Source organism: Saprolegnia parasitica, assembly GCF_000151545.1.
Source record: "Saprolegnia parasitica CBS 223.65 unplaced genomic scaffold supercont2.3, whole genome shotgun sequence".
Classification (NCBI taxonomy): Eukaryota; Oomycota; class Saprolegniomycetes; order Saprolegniales; family Saprolegniaceae; genus Saprolegnia; species Saprolegnia parasitica.
In genome coordinates, this window is record NW_012156397.1 from 973,021 (window position 1) to 989,685 (window position 16,665).

A 16,665-nucleotide genomic window follows, 5' to 3' on the forward strand; every position below is an offset into this window, starting at 1 on the left:
AGAGCAGTGATTCCTGGGCGCGATCCTTCATTCTTGCTCCTGGAGAGATTGGTCACCTGTAAAAGCCTATAAGATACGTATTAGTTATGAGAGAGAACTTAGATCAAGTACCAAGATCGGCAGGACCGCTGTCACAACACTGTTGCAATTCGCCCCATTGGGGACTTGCAACGCAAGGGAACCACCGCATATGCCCTGCCTTCGTACGAGAGCTAGTGCGCAAGATAGATCGTTGTCTCTCGCTAGCTCCAAGGGGCCATCGTCGTCCTCAACTTGGTCGAGACGAGGTGTCTAAACCAATGGTGGTATTGCGAGTGGCGTGGGTGCCATCAGCGGCCGCGTCACTGCAGAGACTCGATTCGCTGGCCGCAGACGAGACCCGTGCGTTCTGTGGCCTCGTTCAACTGCAACGTGGGCGATGGTGTAGTATGTTTGCCGTGGGTTTTTAATCGCAGTGCAAAGGGTAGCGTATACAAACTACGAGTCGGCACGGCTTTGGACGCGATTCAAGTTGTCGTTAAAAGCAAGCGCCTTGCCCATCGACCTTCGTCGTCGTGCGCTGCCAATTGGTTTGCACTTTCCAACTTGCTTTGCCCCGACGACGACTCGATGGGGCGCAAGAAGAGCCAACGCAACAACCCCAAGAAGCGTGCGATTCCGGATGGCCGTTCGGAGAAGGGCCAGCCAACGCCGAACGGCCAGCAAAAACAGAAATCCGATTTTGCGATGTCAACGAGCCCGACGTCGACCAGCGCCCCGACGGCCTCCACGACCTCGTCGCCGCCCACTGCCTCGTCGCCGCCCACTGACGCCGCCATGCCGCCAGCCGCTGCCCCGTCTCCGCCCGCTGACGCCGCCATGCCGCCAGCCGCTGTCCCAGCCCCGGTGTTCAGCGTCATGGACGGTGTCATCACGCGCAAAGGCCTTGAGGCAGCTGCCAAAGTCTACCTCGCGCAAGATGAAGACGCGCCCGAGCTTCTCATTGCGCGCAATGTTCCTCTTGTGCGTTGGCTCAAGCACGGCTTGGACAACCGTCTCTTCAACGTCATTTGGAGCTGCCGGTTTAAGGGCGACGCAGCAGACCCGACGACGCTGGCGTCCGTCTACATTGTCCGTGCGATTGGAAAGCCGCATCAGCGTGGAGTCGACGAGCTCAAGGAATTGATCACTCCTCAGAGAGGAAACCATTTGATGGTTCGTACGGGCTTCGACCTTATTCTGCCTGAACAGACGCGAGTGCCCGACTTGGCCGTCTTCCAGAAGTTTCGCGACAGCCGGTGCACCGAACCGTGCATGGTCGTGGAGCTCGAGCAGAACAACCGCAGCTTTCCGCGCTCCGTTCGGTGGCTGGTCGAGTACTTTCGACTGATTCCATCTCTTCGGACCGCGGTTGGCATCAAGATCTTTGGCCCGCAGCGTGGCAACGCGCGCCAGTTTGGCGCCATCGTCGTCATGTTGAGCCGCGCGGCTGGGCATGCACCGCAGCTTGTGCACGTGGCCAGCATCGGCACGGCGCCACTGACACGCCAAGCTATGCCCAGCATCGTTCGCGTGATTGGACAAGACGCTGCGAATGCGATGCCACACTTTGAAGCCAACATTGCTCACGAGGTCGCGCAGGGGCACCTCGAGTGGCAGCTCGATCCGGTCGCCCGCCCCGTGCTGCACATTACGATCGCAGACCTGCTCTACTTGGACGACGCCAACCTCCTCGCAGGCGCGCCGCCAACGATCGAGCACCTTGAGATCGATCTCTACAAGGTCGTCTTTGCGGTACAAGAAGCCATGCAACCAACAGTGCGAGCGGTTCAGCCTGTTGCTGTGATGGCGGCGGAGCCTGGGACATTGCCCGGGATGTTGGCGACGTACTGGGACCAGCCTATGAACGAGGATGAGGACGCGGATGAGGACGAGGATGAGGACGAAGACGAGGATGAGGACTATTGACAAAACAAATGGGTGCGTGTAGCTTCAACTCGTAACCTAATCCAACTCGTTCCGAAGGCGTTCGGGCTTTTTCCACGGCGTTGGCCCTCGCACGCTCATGTTGCGCATGCTCATTTACGATGTCGTGCCCCATCGATGCCCGCACCGATGCGTACGGTGGATGTGATGTTGCCGCTAGCCATCGGTCGCTGTTTCAAGATATACCCCCAACCAAAGCAGTGGCATCGCGCTGCATTGGAACACAAACGATAAGAGGTGAGCGCCTGCGTATGGCTGCTGCAATTCTCGATATACATGTGCTCTCCTCAGCTTTGACAGCCAGCGCGAAATGTCGAGAAGGCAGAATGTCATTGGCGTGTGCTTACGCTGGCATGCACAGTGCCGACCGAACGCGGTCCGGCGACGACTCGACAAACGCCATCTACGCTGCCACGTCATGTCGAGAATGGAAAACGCGGCGCCTACCATAGCCTCGAGACGCTGCATGTCGACATTGGTCGTCGACGCAAAGTGCACTCGCGCGGCATTCGCACGGGCTACGATGCAATCGTGGTGCGGCAGTCTGTATCAAGGTATCAAGAGTATGTATCAAGATGGCAGGTGGCTACTACGTACGCCAACGGCGGGGCAAACTTATTGTGGTGCGAGAGACCATACATGTAGCGGAACGTCTGCAGCAGCCGTTTGATTTCGAGCCGCGGCACCTACACAACCACGCGTCATCGTACCTTGAGAGTATATTGATACAAAAAGTGTACATTCCGTCGTCGGAGGCCCACGAGGTTGATTCCTGTGAGCTTGGCTCGATTCCCAAACGCTAGCCTATACCGACACCCATGCGAATCAACATTCAACATTCACCGTAGCCACGAGGTGGTACGTAGTAGACATACCCAAACGGGAGCACATCGCCGTCGACAGCGCTTTGGCCACCAATCATGGCGAGCCTACGAATGACGCTGCGTGACGCTCTGCGCGTCATTGCACACCGCACGTACGAGCCAATGTGCACAAACTGCTTGATCCCGACTTGGCCGCCGACGATCGCGAAATCGTCGATGCGCACGTGGCCGGCGAGACAGACGGCGTTCGAGAGCACGACGCCGTTGCCGACGCAGCTGTCGTGGCCAATGTGCGACGACGCGAGGATCCAGCAGCCGTCGCCGACCCGCGTCGTTCCGTCGTTCGTGCCCGTGTTGATGGTCACGTGCTCGCTACCATGGCTGCCTGCAGACACGTGGGATGGAGAAGCGACGCGCCTACCGAATGATGCACGAGTGGCCAATCTCCAGCGACGAGAGACCGCGCACGTGCTTCTTGTCCTATCCTCCATGCATCGTCGAAACATAAGATCGTAGTCGCTGGATGAGGATGTTTTAATACCTGTGGCGTCCCGCCAATGGACGCAAACGGATGGATGACGGTGTGTGCTCCAATGCGCGTGCGCCCGTCAATGACGACGTGGGCCTTGACGACAACGTGCTCGAGCAACTCAACATCTATCGCTCGCGTGGGCGGCGCTCGCGTCGTCTAAGAGACGTACCGGGGCCAATGACGCAGAATGGGCCGATCTCGACGCCGGCGCCGAGACGCGCATGCGGATGCACGACCGCTGTCGCATGGATGGTCCTAAGTATGGAGCGTGCAGGTTTTGACGAGTGGTGTACAGCGTCGTACGCTGGTTCGAGCGGCGCGTCTGCGTACGTTGGCAGGGGTGGCAGCGTGAGAGGCGCCTTGAGGGCTAGCAGCCGCTCGTGGCAGCCGTCGGCAGACGCTGGCGCCTAGGACAGGCGTGAGCGAACGCGCGCGCCGACGAGTCAGTTGGCCTACGTGGGCGTAGGCGGCGACATGTGCGTGCGACTAGACAGAGGTGAGCCCAACGGCTGCGGCAGGCGGCGATGCGTACCGCGTAGGCGCGGCCCGCGAGCCGTTGAAGCGGCCGCAGCATTCCGGTCCTGCGGATGATCTCGCGAAACTCTATGCGTCGACTGATTGGCCTAACCGCCATTGTACGCCATATGCATTTTCACAGGTCAGCTCACACGAACGCTAAATACACCCAACCATTCCATGCTACTTGGGTGCGCGGGCCTGGTGGCCAGACAATGCTGGCGCTGTGTTGCGCCGCAGCACGACCGGTAGTAAGGCGACTGCTTCGAACCGCTGGGTATAGCATGCTTGCGTGGGCAGAGCATGGTTGGTGGCGATGCATCGATCACGAGGCTGCGATGTAAAGGTTCTCTGCTCGGTGCTCGGTGCTCGGCGCTGGGTGCTGCATGCGATGCGCCCATGCTGGTCTCTGCTGACGCGAGCCCGCGTGTACGTAGATGCCAAGACGCAACGCAGCACTGTCAGACATACATGGGTCGTTGGCAGAGCACCTGTAGGCTAAGCCATCGTCGCAAACTTGCTGTCTACACAGGATCGATCGTCCACGACGACGCGATGAGCATGCATGGTGCAATGGTCATGTACGTACGGAGACGCTCGGCGTAGAGCTGCAACTGATCGACCATGTCTTCGAGCTCAGTGAGCTCTTCGTCGACGTCGTCAATGCTCTGCATGTGGCCCGCGAGGACCTTTTCTACTCGATCGACGTACAGAAAGCAGGACGCCAGCAGGAGGCAAGTACCATTCTGCTTCATCTGCGCCGCAAACTGGACGATCGAGGCGCTCTCGGCCTTCATGCGATCGTACTTGTCACAGAGCTTCTGGAGCACGTTGTCGAGCAGCTGCATGCGCTCCATTGAGCCTACGCGCCTCGTTCGCCACCGGCGTCCATGGCATACGCCTACCTTGGAGCTCCATGCCCACGTACACGGCAACGTTCTCGCTCAAGTAGCGCGCGAGCTCGCGGACGTCGTCGGGGCTCGCCATGCTGGTCGTGTCGTTGTCGTTGAGGCCACCAAAGTGATGGTGGTGCCCCGGGGTACCCCGTTCAAAGTACCAGTAGGGGGTGGGGGCCAAAGACAGTGTACGCGTGTGTCACGCGTCTGGGCAACGGGGATCGTAAACCAAACAAACATCAGTACAGTGCGTTGCGCTGGCGCTTGGGACGAAGCACTGGCCACTGCCCGAGCGTGTGCGACGCCTCGTGGGTCGAGCCAGCGGTTGCACGCTTGCCGCCAAAAATAATTATTTTTCGTCCATCGACCTCCTATTAATACCCTTGCGTGGGGCTGCCGGCGGCCATGTACCAAGGGTACTCGTCGATGCGCAGAGACGACGGCGCCTGATGACGTGCATGCATGGTTGTACGTAGTACTTGGGTGCGCTAGTCCGAACCGTGGTGTGCTGAACTGAGAAACACATCGCGATTCTTCCCGGAACGCGAAACATGACTCCACGAGGGACCTCTTCAAAAAAAGAAGGGGTCCCATAAAAACATAAATACTATGTTTTAATCTATACGCACGTTTTGTATACAATCGCGTGCAACCTATTAAACTATCGTGCCCCTTCGATTTTCGAAGCTCAGTGGTGGTACCAATATGAATATGTGCAAGGTGGGTCTGCTTTATTTTCGCACCAGCGTGGACCTGCGCCGAGATGACGGACGACGTGACCAAGATGACCACGTACGTCGTGATCCTCAGCATCTCGCTGCTGACGTCTGTCGTGACCATCTTCGCGGCCTTCGAGGCCCGCTACACGCGCAACTCGGCGGTCCAGTTTGTCACGTACTCGATCTTTTTCAGCGACAGCTTCTGGCACGGCTTCCGCCTCGTGCTCTACGCGATTGGCCTTGGGTATGGCCGCGTGCCATCGACGAATGCGGGCGAGCGCACGTACACAGACTCGAACCGCGTGATCACAGGCCTCGTCACGATCGGCGGCGACCTCTTCATGGTGCTCACGTCCGCGTTTATGGTGCTCTCCGCGTACGAGATGCGCCGGCTCGTGACCAAGGCCATTAGCCGCTCTGAGCTCCGCGAGCGCCAGCAAATCACCTACTACAAGCGCGCGGTCTACGTGCCCTTCTTTGCGTGCGTTGCCGTCTACGTGGGCTGCGTCCTGTCGGGCGACGACAGCGCGGTCGAGCGCGTGCTGCGCCTTAGCACGTACCTCATCACGGCCGGCGCGACCGTCGCGATGCTGTACTTGCTCTACACGATCGTGCAAATCTACCTGCTCAACCGCAAGCGCCATGGCTTTATCGACTCGGCCGCCGACCACATTGCGTACCGCATCAAGGTGCTCCTGACAGTGTACACGCTCACGATTCTACCGGCGCTCATTGTGACGTGGGGCTACGAGCTCGCGGTGCAGATGGGCGTCGAAGAGCCGTTTGGCGCGTCCGGCGGCGAGATCTTTTTCGTGACCAACAGCATCTACTACACGGGCGGCTTCTTCAACGCGTTCAGCATGGGCGGTAGCGTCCTCTGCTGCATCCGCATCTTGCGCCCCGTGCTGCCGCGCGAGATGCACGAGCAGCTCCTGCAATCGGGCAACCGACACAGCGACCTCGAGTCGGGCGACGAGCACGACCCGACGCAGCCGCCCGTCTTCGAGCCCGTTTTTGTCAACACGGACATTGAGAGCTCGACGTATCTCTGGTCCCGGAATCCGAATGCGATGACCGAAGCCCAGTCGCTCCACGATGGTACGATTGCTCTCGACGCAATTTACGTCAAAAATGGAGGACCCTTGACGACTCTGTATAGACTGCATTCGGCAACACGTCGCAAGCTACAATGGCTACGAGATCACGACGGCCGGCGACGCGTTTGAGCTCGCCTTCCACAACGTCTCGGACGCGGTCTCGTGGTGCATCCGCGTCCAGAAAGCACTCATGGCGCTCCCGTGGCCAAAAGAGCTCGAAGAGTACCGCAGTGCCAAGTCGGTCACGGATATCTTTGGGCGGCTCATCTTTCGCGGGCTGCGGGTGCGCATGGCGGTCCACCTTGGCGACGGCGAGATGATCCAGAGCATCCACCCCACCACTGGCAAGATGACGTACTCGGGCCTGAACGAACTCGTGGCGCGCGAGGTGGGCGACGCAGGCCTCGGCGGCCAAATCCTCATCTCCAACGTGACCAGAGAGCGCTACATGGCCGAGCACGATGTGGTCCGAGCGAACGGCAAGAAGCCGGCCAAGTCCAAGACGCACATGAACTTGTTTAAAGATTTCTTCTTCCGGGACGCGCCGAGCTGCCACATCGCCGACCTCAACCTCGTCGTACCCATGAGCGAGGTCGTCCCGTATGTGCTCAAGACGCGCTTCACGCCGGATCGGACGAGCAACATGCACTTTTTCATGGGCAATGGCCACCCCTGACGACGTTGTGGTGTCTGTTGCATTGTAACTATTTATCTCGTACTATATCATTTATGTCACTTCTGTAATCAAACCTTTATTTGATGGTAAAGCAAAAATGATCAAAGCTAGAATCGCTTGATACGTGGAACTAGGAAGGTAGGTACCCACACGCGGCTCGTATTAAGTACACTAGTTTTCGCGCCTTCGACCAACAACAACAGTTGGCGGTGGTGTCTGCTGGAGATGGCGGCGGCATTCAGCGCTGGCCCGTTTTGATGGGGCCCCGTAGCCACCAACCCACAATACACGTCCCGGCTAAAACTCGATTTATGTATCATGTGGCACACTAGAGGCGAGTGAGGCGGCGCAGCATGGCGGTCGGTGATACGGGTTGTCTACGGGGCGACTGTGAGCGGCTGAGCAGCAAGAGCACCGTTTCGAGCTGCTTGGCCATCGATTCCATCTGCTGCGTCATCGACTCCATTCGCTGCGACGTTGCCGCCGCGTCGTCGGCCATTGCTTCGCGGAGTGCGACTAGCTCGAGGCGAAGAGCTTCGTTCTCCTGCTCCACGCGCGTCGCATCGGCATCGGCGAGGCAAACACGCGACATCGTCGTCGAGATTTTATCAATCGACATGGCCAGGACCGCCTCCAACGTCGAACGCTGGTTGACTTGATAGAGCATCGCACACTTGTCGTGGTCACTCATCGGCTCGGCCTCACCACTGGTGCCCACCAGAAGTAGCAATTTGGCCTTGCTCGCCACCGAGTGCGCGAGCTTGTCGACGTGGTGAAGCACGAGGCACCGCATGTCATCACTCATCGGCTCTTTCGTGCCCTTGCGGTTCCAAACATCAAGGAGCTGGGATTGAAGCTCCCGCAGATCCTTGGATGTTCGCTTCTCGAGCTTGGCGAGGATCTCCTTCTTGAACTGGCCGCGGCTGCGTCGCGCCACCTCGATTGCACCCAACAGCTGCTGTTGAGCAGTCGCCAGCACGTCAAACTCACGCGCAAACACTTCGCGGACGTTGAGATCGGTAAAGTGACTGACGTGGTCCAGACCATCGACCACAAACCCGACCTGGTCCATGACGACCTTGTCCAGAGTTTGCATCTGGTCGAGCCAGGCCGCGCGACTGGCCCTGTTCGCTGCAGCGTCTCAGCTTGGTCTGGTGTCAGCACGAGGTTGGTGCGAGAAACACTCTCCGAAAAATGGGATGCAGCGTTCGCTTCCCACAAGTGTCCTTGACATGCGTGAGCGCAATCGTCTCGGCTTGGTTGAGGTGCATGGCGCCTTCGAGCCGCAAGATGCACTGTGCATAACTCATCAGCGCTCGTGTCTTGGCCTTCTCGAGACCCCCCGTGACGGTCTGGTTCATCAACGCCAGCAAGACGTTGAGTAGCACGACGACCACGATCGCCGAGTGCAGCATCATGAGAAGAGCGACACCCGTGTACATGGCGGTAGGACTCGAGCTCATATTGTCCTCCAAAGAGGGAGAAAAGACGCTGAGGGAGTCCAGAGGGACTTGGCCAAACGCTACAAAGTAGGTTGTCATGAACGACTGACCGAGACTACCAAAGGCGTCGTCGCCGTGGCCTCGAAAGAGCTGGTAGAACGTCAGCGTCAAGCCCAGTTGGAAGACGCCAAAGAGAATGAAAAAGTTCCAAATGTCGCTCAAGAGGTCCGACATCATGGGCAAGAGATAGCTGGCCGACGAAACCACTTCGAGGAACTGAAGAGACAAGACCCAGAGACCGAGCGTGAGGGTGGCGCCGAGTCCGACCTGAATGTCGTCACTGACTCGGATCCAGCCGACTTGGATTGGAACAAACAGACACAAGATGACGGCGTAGTTGATCAGCTGCACGCGGTTCATCGTCGACGCGAGGTAGTCGCTCATGTTGACGCGCATCTCTTGGAGCTCAATATGGATAAAGTAGAGCGTCGAGAGAGCCAAGACGACGTTGTTGATGGGTGTGAACCAGTCGGTGATCCGCAGCGCGTCACTGGAGTAGAGCACTGGTACGACGAGCAAGACGGTACCGATGACGGTGAGGAGGACGAGGCATCCATGAAATAGCGCCTTGGTGTCGCTGAACCGAGCATACGCCGCGAGCACTCGCGGCCGAAGGCACTGGACGACCACGAGTCCGACAGCCACAAAGATGAGCGTTGAAAGACCAATGGTGTAGACGATCGGCTGCGGCGTGATATCGTTGGAGAGTAGAGACGACGTTGTCATGGCCACCAGCAAGAGCAGGTTCATGAGCAGCTGCTGGAGGTAGAGACGTCGGCCAAAGAGCATCCACTTGATCTCGAGGACGCGGCGAAAAGCGGGATGCTCGAGGCACGCTTGCTGCGTCGCGAATGTCTCGTTGGGGTCTTGGAGGTCCAAGGTCAAGACCGCGCGCAGCGGACTGTCTTTGGTACTCTTGCCATAGATGAGGTCCAGCTACACGTGGTGAAAAACCGTTGAGCATCTCATGGCCAAGGCGAGAGGAGGAGACGAAGCGCACCTTGCTAAAGACGGCTTCGTGCCGACGCAAGTCGACGCAGTCGTCCAAGAACGTAGGGCCGAGCGACGCGTTGCAGCGGATGGCGCGCAGAAAGCTGTCATCTTTGAAGACGTCGTCGGTTGTCATTGTGATCATGCTCAGCGCGCGCTTGTTGCGAAACTCTTGCGAGTTGTCCCGAGCCCGTTCTTCCTTCTCAAGAAGCTCAAGGATCTGGCAGTGTTTGTCACTGATTTCGCCAGATACAACAGCGCGCAGTCTCTCGACGATGGGAATTCCGTCCTGGAGATTGGTTGCGGTTAGGTGAGGGTTCGGTTACAAAGAGCGATGATACCAGTTGGGATCGAGGTCGGCGCGGTGCACAAGCAGCAACTCGACGATGGCCAAATGGCCGTGAATGGCCGCATGAAGTAGTGCTGTGCAGTCGTTCTATCTTGGTCACTCATACGGTCTGTGCATTTGAGCAATGTGTACCGTGGCAACGAGGTCAACGTCAGCTTCTTGCTGCAACAGGTACTGGACGTGGGCCAAGCTGCCGACTTTTGCCGCTATCATAAGTGCACTGGTTCCGTCCTACAACATGACTTGTCCCCCACGGTTGCAGAGTGTAGGGTTTTTTACCGTCGACTGCGCATCCACATTCGATCGAAACTGAGAGAAGAGTGCTTCTAAAATGGACGTAGATAGTCCTTTTGCGATTGCGACGTGCAGCGGTGTCTTCTTGGCCTACATTCGAAGTCAAGTGTTTAGAATCAAGAAGCTAACATCGTCCACCTGAATGCACTGAAGCGCTTCGTCGACGTCGAGAAGTCGCACGAGATAGAACGCGGGGTAGGTTTGCTCCAGCAGCCAATTATCGCACAGCACGACCTCGCACAGACGTCCGTTTTCGCTTGCCTCGCTCCGATGCACTTGGACATCAGCCTATCAAAAATGCTCTTTGTACACAGTACGGACCATGCCATTGGGTTATTGTACCGCCGAGATGTCGGTCTGGAAGCCGTGATGGGCGCCAGCTTGAAGGAGTAGGCGCACGCATGCAGCGTGGTTGTTGCTGGTAGCGACATGCAGCGGGCGTCGAATCAGCTGCAATGGCGTCCATTCGTCCGCCTAACAAATATCGATCGAGTAGTATCCACATCTAATGACGTAGTCGGACTTACGGAGCACGTCTCAATACCAATCTCAATTTTGGACTGCTGCAAGAGCAGCGCCAAGATGCGGTCGTTGCCAAAGTAGCACGCATAATGCAACGCAGTATTCCCCTACGCGAGATCCTGCCACGTAAGACACACAGATGTTTTGTTTGTTTCGACGTGGGCATCTGCTTCGTTGATGGTGGCGATATCGCGCGACGCCTCGAGGCGTTGCTGCAGCTCGTCCCACTTTTTTCGGCTGCGAGTTTAGCCAGGAGCGTGTCGGCTGCCCACCGCGTCTCCAAGCAGGTACCGGCGCATGTCCGCGGGGGCGTCCCCGCGCGCGGCACAGCGGTCTACAAGCAACGACAACGTCATTATGACGCGTCACAGGGTGATGAGGGCTAGGGTACATTGCGGTGTAGTCGAGCGGTAGTTGCTTGTCGAGGTGTTTCAGCACTTGCAGCGTGGCGGTATTGGTGATGCCGTCGACGTTCTCCTTGCACACGAGATCCTTCTCCAAGAGCACCTCGACGACAGTGCGTCCACGCTATACATCGTCGTACGTCATCGTTGCGGCCATAAAGAAATGGACACCTTGTCTTGCAGCGCCAGAATTTGCTTTGTGCAGTGGGGCGAAAGAACGTCAGCGACTTGGATCGGCGCGTTGCTATCGAGCGCTTCCACCGCGTGCATCAGCACGGTCTTTCCGTCCTAAAATCACGTGGCCATCAGCTTTTTCCATCTCAAGCTCATGTCGACACCATGTCCTGAACCGAGAGCGCTGCTTCCACGGCCTGCCGCGTGTTCTCGGCCGTCGTCGAGATCTCCAACAGCCATTTCTGAATGCCACTGACGTCGTTGGCGCGGGCCATACAGTGCAGTGGGAACTGCAACCGAAAGGCACTTTCTTGATCCAGCCTTGCCCGCAGGTTGGGAGTTGGAGCGAGGTCGGCCGCGACCTTGCCATACTAAAGTGTAGCAGCGTACGGTAGTAATCGCACTAGTACATCCAAAGGAGATCCACCTTGTTTTTGATATCGAGCGACACGTTGCAGCAGAGACGGAGAAGACGGTCGAGATCGGCGTCGTGCTCGTCAAGCGCTAGGTCCCTGTGCATGACAAACGTGTGCACCACCGAGTTGCCTCCCTTCAAAAGAGGTTGACGCGCGACGGCGAGGCAGAGAGATGCGTACGGTATCCACGGCATTGGCGTCGGCGCCGGTGCGGAGGAGCATCGCGATCGCGTTGACGTTGCATTTGCGGCCAGCGGCGTGCAGCGGCGTCTCGTCTTTCTAGAGCCAGATTGTAGCTTGTTGGTTAAAGTAAAAACCTTGTTGCGCGCGTGGACAAAAGACGGGTTCTGCGCCAGCAGCCATGTGAGCACCGCCGTCGCGCGCTTGTGCACAGCGTAGTGTGCGATCGAATCGCCGTCAAACTCCCCTTTCATGTTCTACTCGTGTCGTTTAAAGCCATTTAGCCTTTGAACCCGTATCGCCACGCACCGCCGATGCGGTCAACAAGGCCGGACACGCTGCGACGAGGAGCTGGACCATATCCAGTCGGTGGTGTCCGATGGCAACGAACACCGGTCCCATCAATGCCTACCCAAATGTCGACGGCGATTCCACCTATCGAAGAATGCGTACCGCAGCGGTAGCATCCATCTCGGGTCGCGCCAGCACGAGCTTGACGACGTCGTCGTGTCCGTCAGCGACAGCACGGTTCAAAACAGTTTTGCCCTTCAAGTCCAATGTGTGTGCTACAGGAATAGACGTGTCTCACGGCAGCTCGCACCTCGAAGCGTGTCGTGAGCTCCTTGGCGTCGATGGTTGCTAGCTGCAGCCGCTTCCGCACGAGATCCTTTCTACCCTCGGAGAGTAACTGCGCCAAGCTCTTGGTCGCATCGACCGGATCGCTCATCGTGGAGAGAGTCTCCGCATCCGAGTCGTCGTGGTCCGTCTCGGAGAGGAGCGACGCGGCGCGGGCCTTTGCGTGCATCGTGGTTTATTGTGTTGAAAGTATGCGGTCGCAGAACCTTCTTGTTCCACTTGGAATAAATATGCGGACCGCATCCAAAGAAGCAACGCCGCTGCTGCCCCGCCTCGAGTCCGCAACTGCAAAGTGACATAGTTGTCCACATTGTTTCGGCTGTTTACACGTCATCCATGGGTTGACGGCTTTAAGAGTACCTTTCGTACCTCGCAAGGTCCCGTAGGAGACATGCGCTTCCACGCTGAAACGCCATGGCGCCCGTCTTCTCTTGTTCGAGTCGCCAAACCTTCGAGAGGATTTCTACGACAAAAAGCTTCTGGCTGCCCCATCACAGACACGTATGGTGGCCAAGCAGCTGAAGGCTCGTGCGGCGTCCTTGATCTCCGAGACGGACCACGAGTCGGACGGAGAGGCTGTGTTGCCACGCGGCGATCCGGCCGATGCGACCAAATCGCTGCCGCAACTCCTCCGTGAAGGCAAGACGGCGCTGGTTTTGCAGCGGCTACAAAAGGCTGTCGTCCCTTTGGACGAGCTCACTGCGATGCTTGATGTATGGAGAGCCACAATGAGTTTCCTACTAGGCATGTTTGTAGGGTGCGACAGTCTTGGGCATGGCCGCCCTTCTCGGACACGAAGACATCGTACACGTCGTTTTGGGCCGCCCAGAGGTCCACGACGTCCCCAAGGTACAACCTCTTCGACGTGCGAAAGACTTCAGCGCTTTGCGTCTAGTACATGATCATGGCGGCCTACGAAGCGATTGAAAAGAAGCAATTGCGCACGCTGCAACAATTGTGTGCGGCCAACCCGCACTGGATCCCATTACAGCACACACCGGTACGACGACAGCCACGCGCAGTGCGTCCGTACAGCAATGCCGTAGATGGCCGAAAACGTCTGTCCTATCCTGGTCCTTGCCGCCTATTACAGCGCTAACGCTGTACTCGCGTGGGCACTCCAGCAGCCGCTTCCGAGCGGTGCTATCAACGCAATCAGCCACGTACATTCGAACCTCCTTGAAGCTTGTGTGGGCAATATGCCAGCAACATTTGGTGTAGGAGGGGCAGACACCACTGCATTTCGCCACCCACCAGGCCAATCTTCGGGGCATGAAGTTGCTCTTGCGCGCCGGTGCCAACGTCCACGCCGTCGACGATGTACTATGCAATTGTATGGAATCCATGTGGCATGATAAGTTGTTGGTAGCTAGGCAGAACGGTGCTGCGGACGACGCTCTTGAGCTGTTACAGCCTCGACGCGGTCAAGCGTCAGATCGTCCTGCTCCTCTTCACGTATGGCGCCGACTTGCACGTACGAGAAGAAGGCGCCAAGAAGCCGTACTCTGGGTTTGGTATCGCGCATGCCTCGCGCGTCACGAAAAACCCGCAACTCTACGACTTGTTACATCGCGAAGACGCCTTCCGACGGGAGTTTCCGCTGCACTGCATGGCCCGCGCGAACAACGTGAGTGGTGTCCGCACCTGGCTCGAAGCGATGCTGACGACAACGCCAAAAGTCAACGAAAACGACGACGACGGTGACGATGCTGCAGAGTCCATGACGACGATCGACGCCGCCCTATCTGCTCCCGACAAGGTGCGTTGCTTGCTCGAGTCCGAGTGAAATATGACAATAGTAGGATGGTAAAACGGTGCTGATTCATGCGGCCGACGCCATCGACGGCGCCTCGCCGACCCAAGTTCTTGAGATTCTCCTCCCGCACTGCTCGAGTGCATCGCTGATGCTGCAAGACAAGGTACTGCGACACGTCAAGCAGCGTTCGAATCGTGTTACTAGAACGGACGAAATGTGCTCGACTGCCTCTTGGAGAAGGACCTCGTGTGCAAGGCCAACCCCGATGATGCGACCAACGCAGCCATTTTGCACGCAATGCACGTCCTAACACGCGAGAAGATGTTTGGGCTCGACTTGATCGCCAGCGTAAGCTGATATGGATGGCGACGACATGCGTGAAGCTTCGTACGTAGGCGTCTGGACCGCGCCAAGGCACGCAGCCCCTCACGTGTGCTGGCGGCTGCTTGGAGACGAGCCAGATTAGCGACACCAGTTTGGTCAAGCTCGCCAACGAGAGTAAATGGAGTGAGCTCGAGCGTCGGCTCGAAGCTCAAAACGACATCACCAGCATCAACGAGTACGATGACAAGGTCCGTATCTCACAACTCTGTTTCCTGTCCCCACGGACATCGTCGTTAGGGTCACACAGTGCTCTATCATGTGTGCTATGCTGGCCACGAAGCACTTTTGACACTGCTGCTGCAGCAATCCAAGCTGGACGTCAACACGCCGATGCACCGCGTACTACCTCCTCGTCCACGCTCGTATTCGTTCGATATACAGACGTTTTGCTAGTCGAACGAGCGCGCCATCTCGATCGCGAGCTCTCGAGGCCACGACACGTGTGTGCGACTGCTTTTACGAGCCGGCGCGCACCACGGCATTCGACTCGATGCCGTACGTCCTATAGCTCAGTCTTGTACATGCGTCAAGATACTCTGCCATTAAACTAGTCGCAAAGAGCCCTCCAAACATACACGTGTGACGGGGCCAAGCCGAGCCGTACGCTCCTACATGAGAGCTGGCTACTGGAGAAGGCGTACCCCGCTACCATCTCGCCCGTCTTCTCAATGTGCACGAGGCCGAGCGACACATCGAGGTTGTGGCATGATCTCTAGCCGCTTTGTGGAATCCAAGATGTGTAGGCGCTCGAGACACCCCTGCACGTTGCGATCCAGAAAGAGCTACCCAAACACGTCATCGAGGAGTTGCTGGGGCAGCACAACGCAGATGTCGACGCTCAAACCAAGGTCGTCGTCTCAGTTCCCATAGCGGTTGTCTCATCATTGAGGTGTAGACGAGAGAGACGGCGCTCATGACTGCCGCCAAGCAAGGTTGCGTGCGCCTCGCTGAAGTGCTTTTAGCAGCAGACGTTGATATCGACCTCGTCGACGCGGTACGTCGTCACGTATCATGATGTATCTCAACGGTGTCGCATAGAACGACTGCACAGCGCTGCTTCATGCGGCCATTCACGGCCACCTGGCCATCGTCGAGTTGCTGCTTGTGCACCGCGCCGACCTCGATCCCAAGCTGGTACCATCGCTCTTTGTAACCGAACCCTCACCTAACCGCAACAATCTCCAGGACGGAATTCCCATCGTCGAGAGACTGCGCGCTGTTGTATCTGGCGAGATCAGTGACAAACACTGCCAAATCCTTGAGCTTCTTGAGAAGGAAGAGCGAGCTCGGGACAACTCGCAAGAGTTTCGCAACAAGCGCGCGCTGAGCATGATCACAATGACAACCGACGACGTCTTCAAAGATGACAGCTTTCTGCGCGCCATCCGCTGCAACGCGACGCTCGGCCCTACGTTCTTGGACGACTGCGTCGACTTGCGTCGGCACGAAGCCGTCTTTACCAAGGTGCGCTTCATTTCCTCCTCTCGCCTTGGCCATGAGATGCTCAGCCGTCTCTCACCACGTGTAGCTGGACCTCATCTATGGCAAGAGTACCAAAGACAGTCCGCTGCGCGCGGTCTTGACCTTGGACCTCCAAGACCCCAACGAGACATTCGCGACGCAGCAAGCGTGCCTCGAGCATCCCGCTTTTCGCCGCGTCCTCGAGATCAAGTGGATGCTCTTTGGCCGACGTCTCTACCTCCAGCAGCTGCTCATGAACCTGCTCTTGCTGGTGGCCATGACAACGTCGTCTCTACTCTCCAACGATATCACGCCGCAGCCGATCGTCTACACCATTGGTCTTTCAACGCTCATCTTTGTGGCTGTCGGACT

At 57.6% G+C, this 16,665-nt stretch overlaps 6 protein-coding genes across 6 annotated transcripts; 3 read left to right on the plus strand and 3 right to left on the minus strand.

Annotated features, from left to right (window-relative positions):
* Positions 1–609: 609 nt before the first annotated feature.
* On the plus strand, positions 610–1,947 carry SPRG_01466 (hypothetical protein; the record flags this gene model as incomplete). The annotated part of the gene is made up of 1 exon (XM_012339678.1): positions 610–1,947. The coding sequence occupies one exon, from the start codon at positions 610–612 to the stop codon at positions 1,945–1,947; it is 1,338 nt and encodes a 445-aa protein (XP_012195068.1).
* A 252-nt stretch (positions 1,948–2,199) lies between these two features.
* On the minus strand, positions 2,200–3,895 carry SPRG_01467 (hypothetical protein; the record flags this gene model as incomplete). Its single annotated transcript, XM_012339679.1, has 12 exons — positions 2,200–2,368; positions 2,413–2,509; positions 2,563–2,651; positions 2,706–2,769; positions 2,841–2,894; positions 2,946–3,161; positions 3,211–3,269; positions 3,331–3,446; positions 3,491–3,576; positions 3,625–3,728; positions 3,778–3,807; positions 3,854–3,895. 12 exons carry the CDS (start codon positions 3,893–3,895, stop codon positions 2,309–2,311), a joined length of 1,017 nt encoding a protein of 338 aa, XP_012195069.1. The 3' UTR covers positions 2,200–2,308.
* A 387-nt stretch (positions 3,896–4,282) lies between these two features.
* SPRG_01468 (hypothetical protein) lies at positions 4,283–5,068 on the minus strand. Its single transcript, XM_012339680.1, has 4 exons — positions 4,743–5,068; positions 4,580–4,699; positions 4,427–4,531; positions 4,283–4,361 (listed from the first exon to the last, which is right to left on the minus strand). Exons 1-4 carry the CDS (start codon positions 4,822–4,824, stop codon positions 4,336–4,338), a joined length of 333 nt encoding a protein of 110 aa, XP_012195070.1. The 5' UTR covers positions 4,825–5,068; the 3' UTR covers positions 4,283–4,335.
* Positions 5,069–5,477: 409 nt separating this feature from the next.
* SPRG_01469 (hypothetical protein) lies at positions 5,478–7,319 on the plus strand. The gene is made up of 2 exons (XM_012339681.1): positions 5,478–6,550; positions 6,612–7,319. The coding sequence occupies exons 1-2, from the start codon at positions 5,497–5,499 to the stop codon at positions 7,223–7,225; spliced, it is 1,668 nt and encodes a 555-aa protein (XP_012195071.1). The 5' UTR covers positions 5,478–5,496; the 3' UTR covers positions 7,226–7,319.
* A 234-nt stretch (positions 7,320–7,553) lies between these two features.
* On the minus strand, positions 7,554–12,861 carry SPRG_22084 (hypothetical protein; the record flags this gene model as incomplete). Its single annotated transcript, XM_012339958.1, has 20 exons — positions 7,554–8,349; positions 8,390–9,663; positions 9,728–9,953; positions 10,059–10,153; positions 10,199–10,297; positions 10,346–10,450; positions 10,499–10,648; positions 10,703–10,834; positions 10,888–10,989; positions 11,041–11,109; positions 11,174–11,216; positions 11,274–11,410; positions 11,458–11,574; positions 11,625–11,831; positions 11,888–12,010; positions 12,057–12,155; positions 12,194–12,313; positions 12,366–12,464; positions 12,510–12,602; positions 12,658–12,861. The coding sequence occupies 20 exons, from the start codon at positions 12,859–12,861 to the stop codon at positions 7,554–7,556; spliced, it is 4,290 nt and encodes a 1,429-aa protein (XP_012195348.1).
* Positions 12,862–13,195: 334 nt separating this feature from the next.
* On the plus strand, positions 13,196–16,020 carry SPRG_01472 (hypothetical protein). The gene is made up of 15 exons (XM_012339682.1): positions 13,196–13,405; positions 13,449–13,541; positions 13,588–13,692; positions 13,739–13,855; positions 13,914–14,012; positions 14,062–14,451; positions 14,495–14,611; positions 14,653–14,796; positions 14,844–15,020; positions 15,070–15,171; positions 15,226–15,327; positions 15,384–15,491; positions 15,576–15,680; positions 15,728–15,826; positions 15,871–16,020. Exons 11-14 carry the CDS (start codon positions 15,323–15,325, stop codon positions 15,747–15,749), a joined length of 240 nt encoding a protein of 79 aa, XP_012195072.1. The 5' UTR covers positions 13,196–13,405; positions 13,449–13,541; positions 13,588–13,692; positions 13,739–13,855; positions 13,914–14,012; positions 14,062–14,451; positions 14,495–14,611; positions 14,653–14,796; positions 14,844–15,020; positions 15,070–15,171; positions 15,226–15,322; the 3' UTR covers positions 15,750–15,826; positions 15,871–16,020.
* Positions 16,021–16,665: the final 645 nt, after the last annotated feature.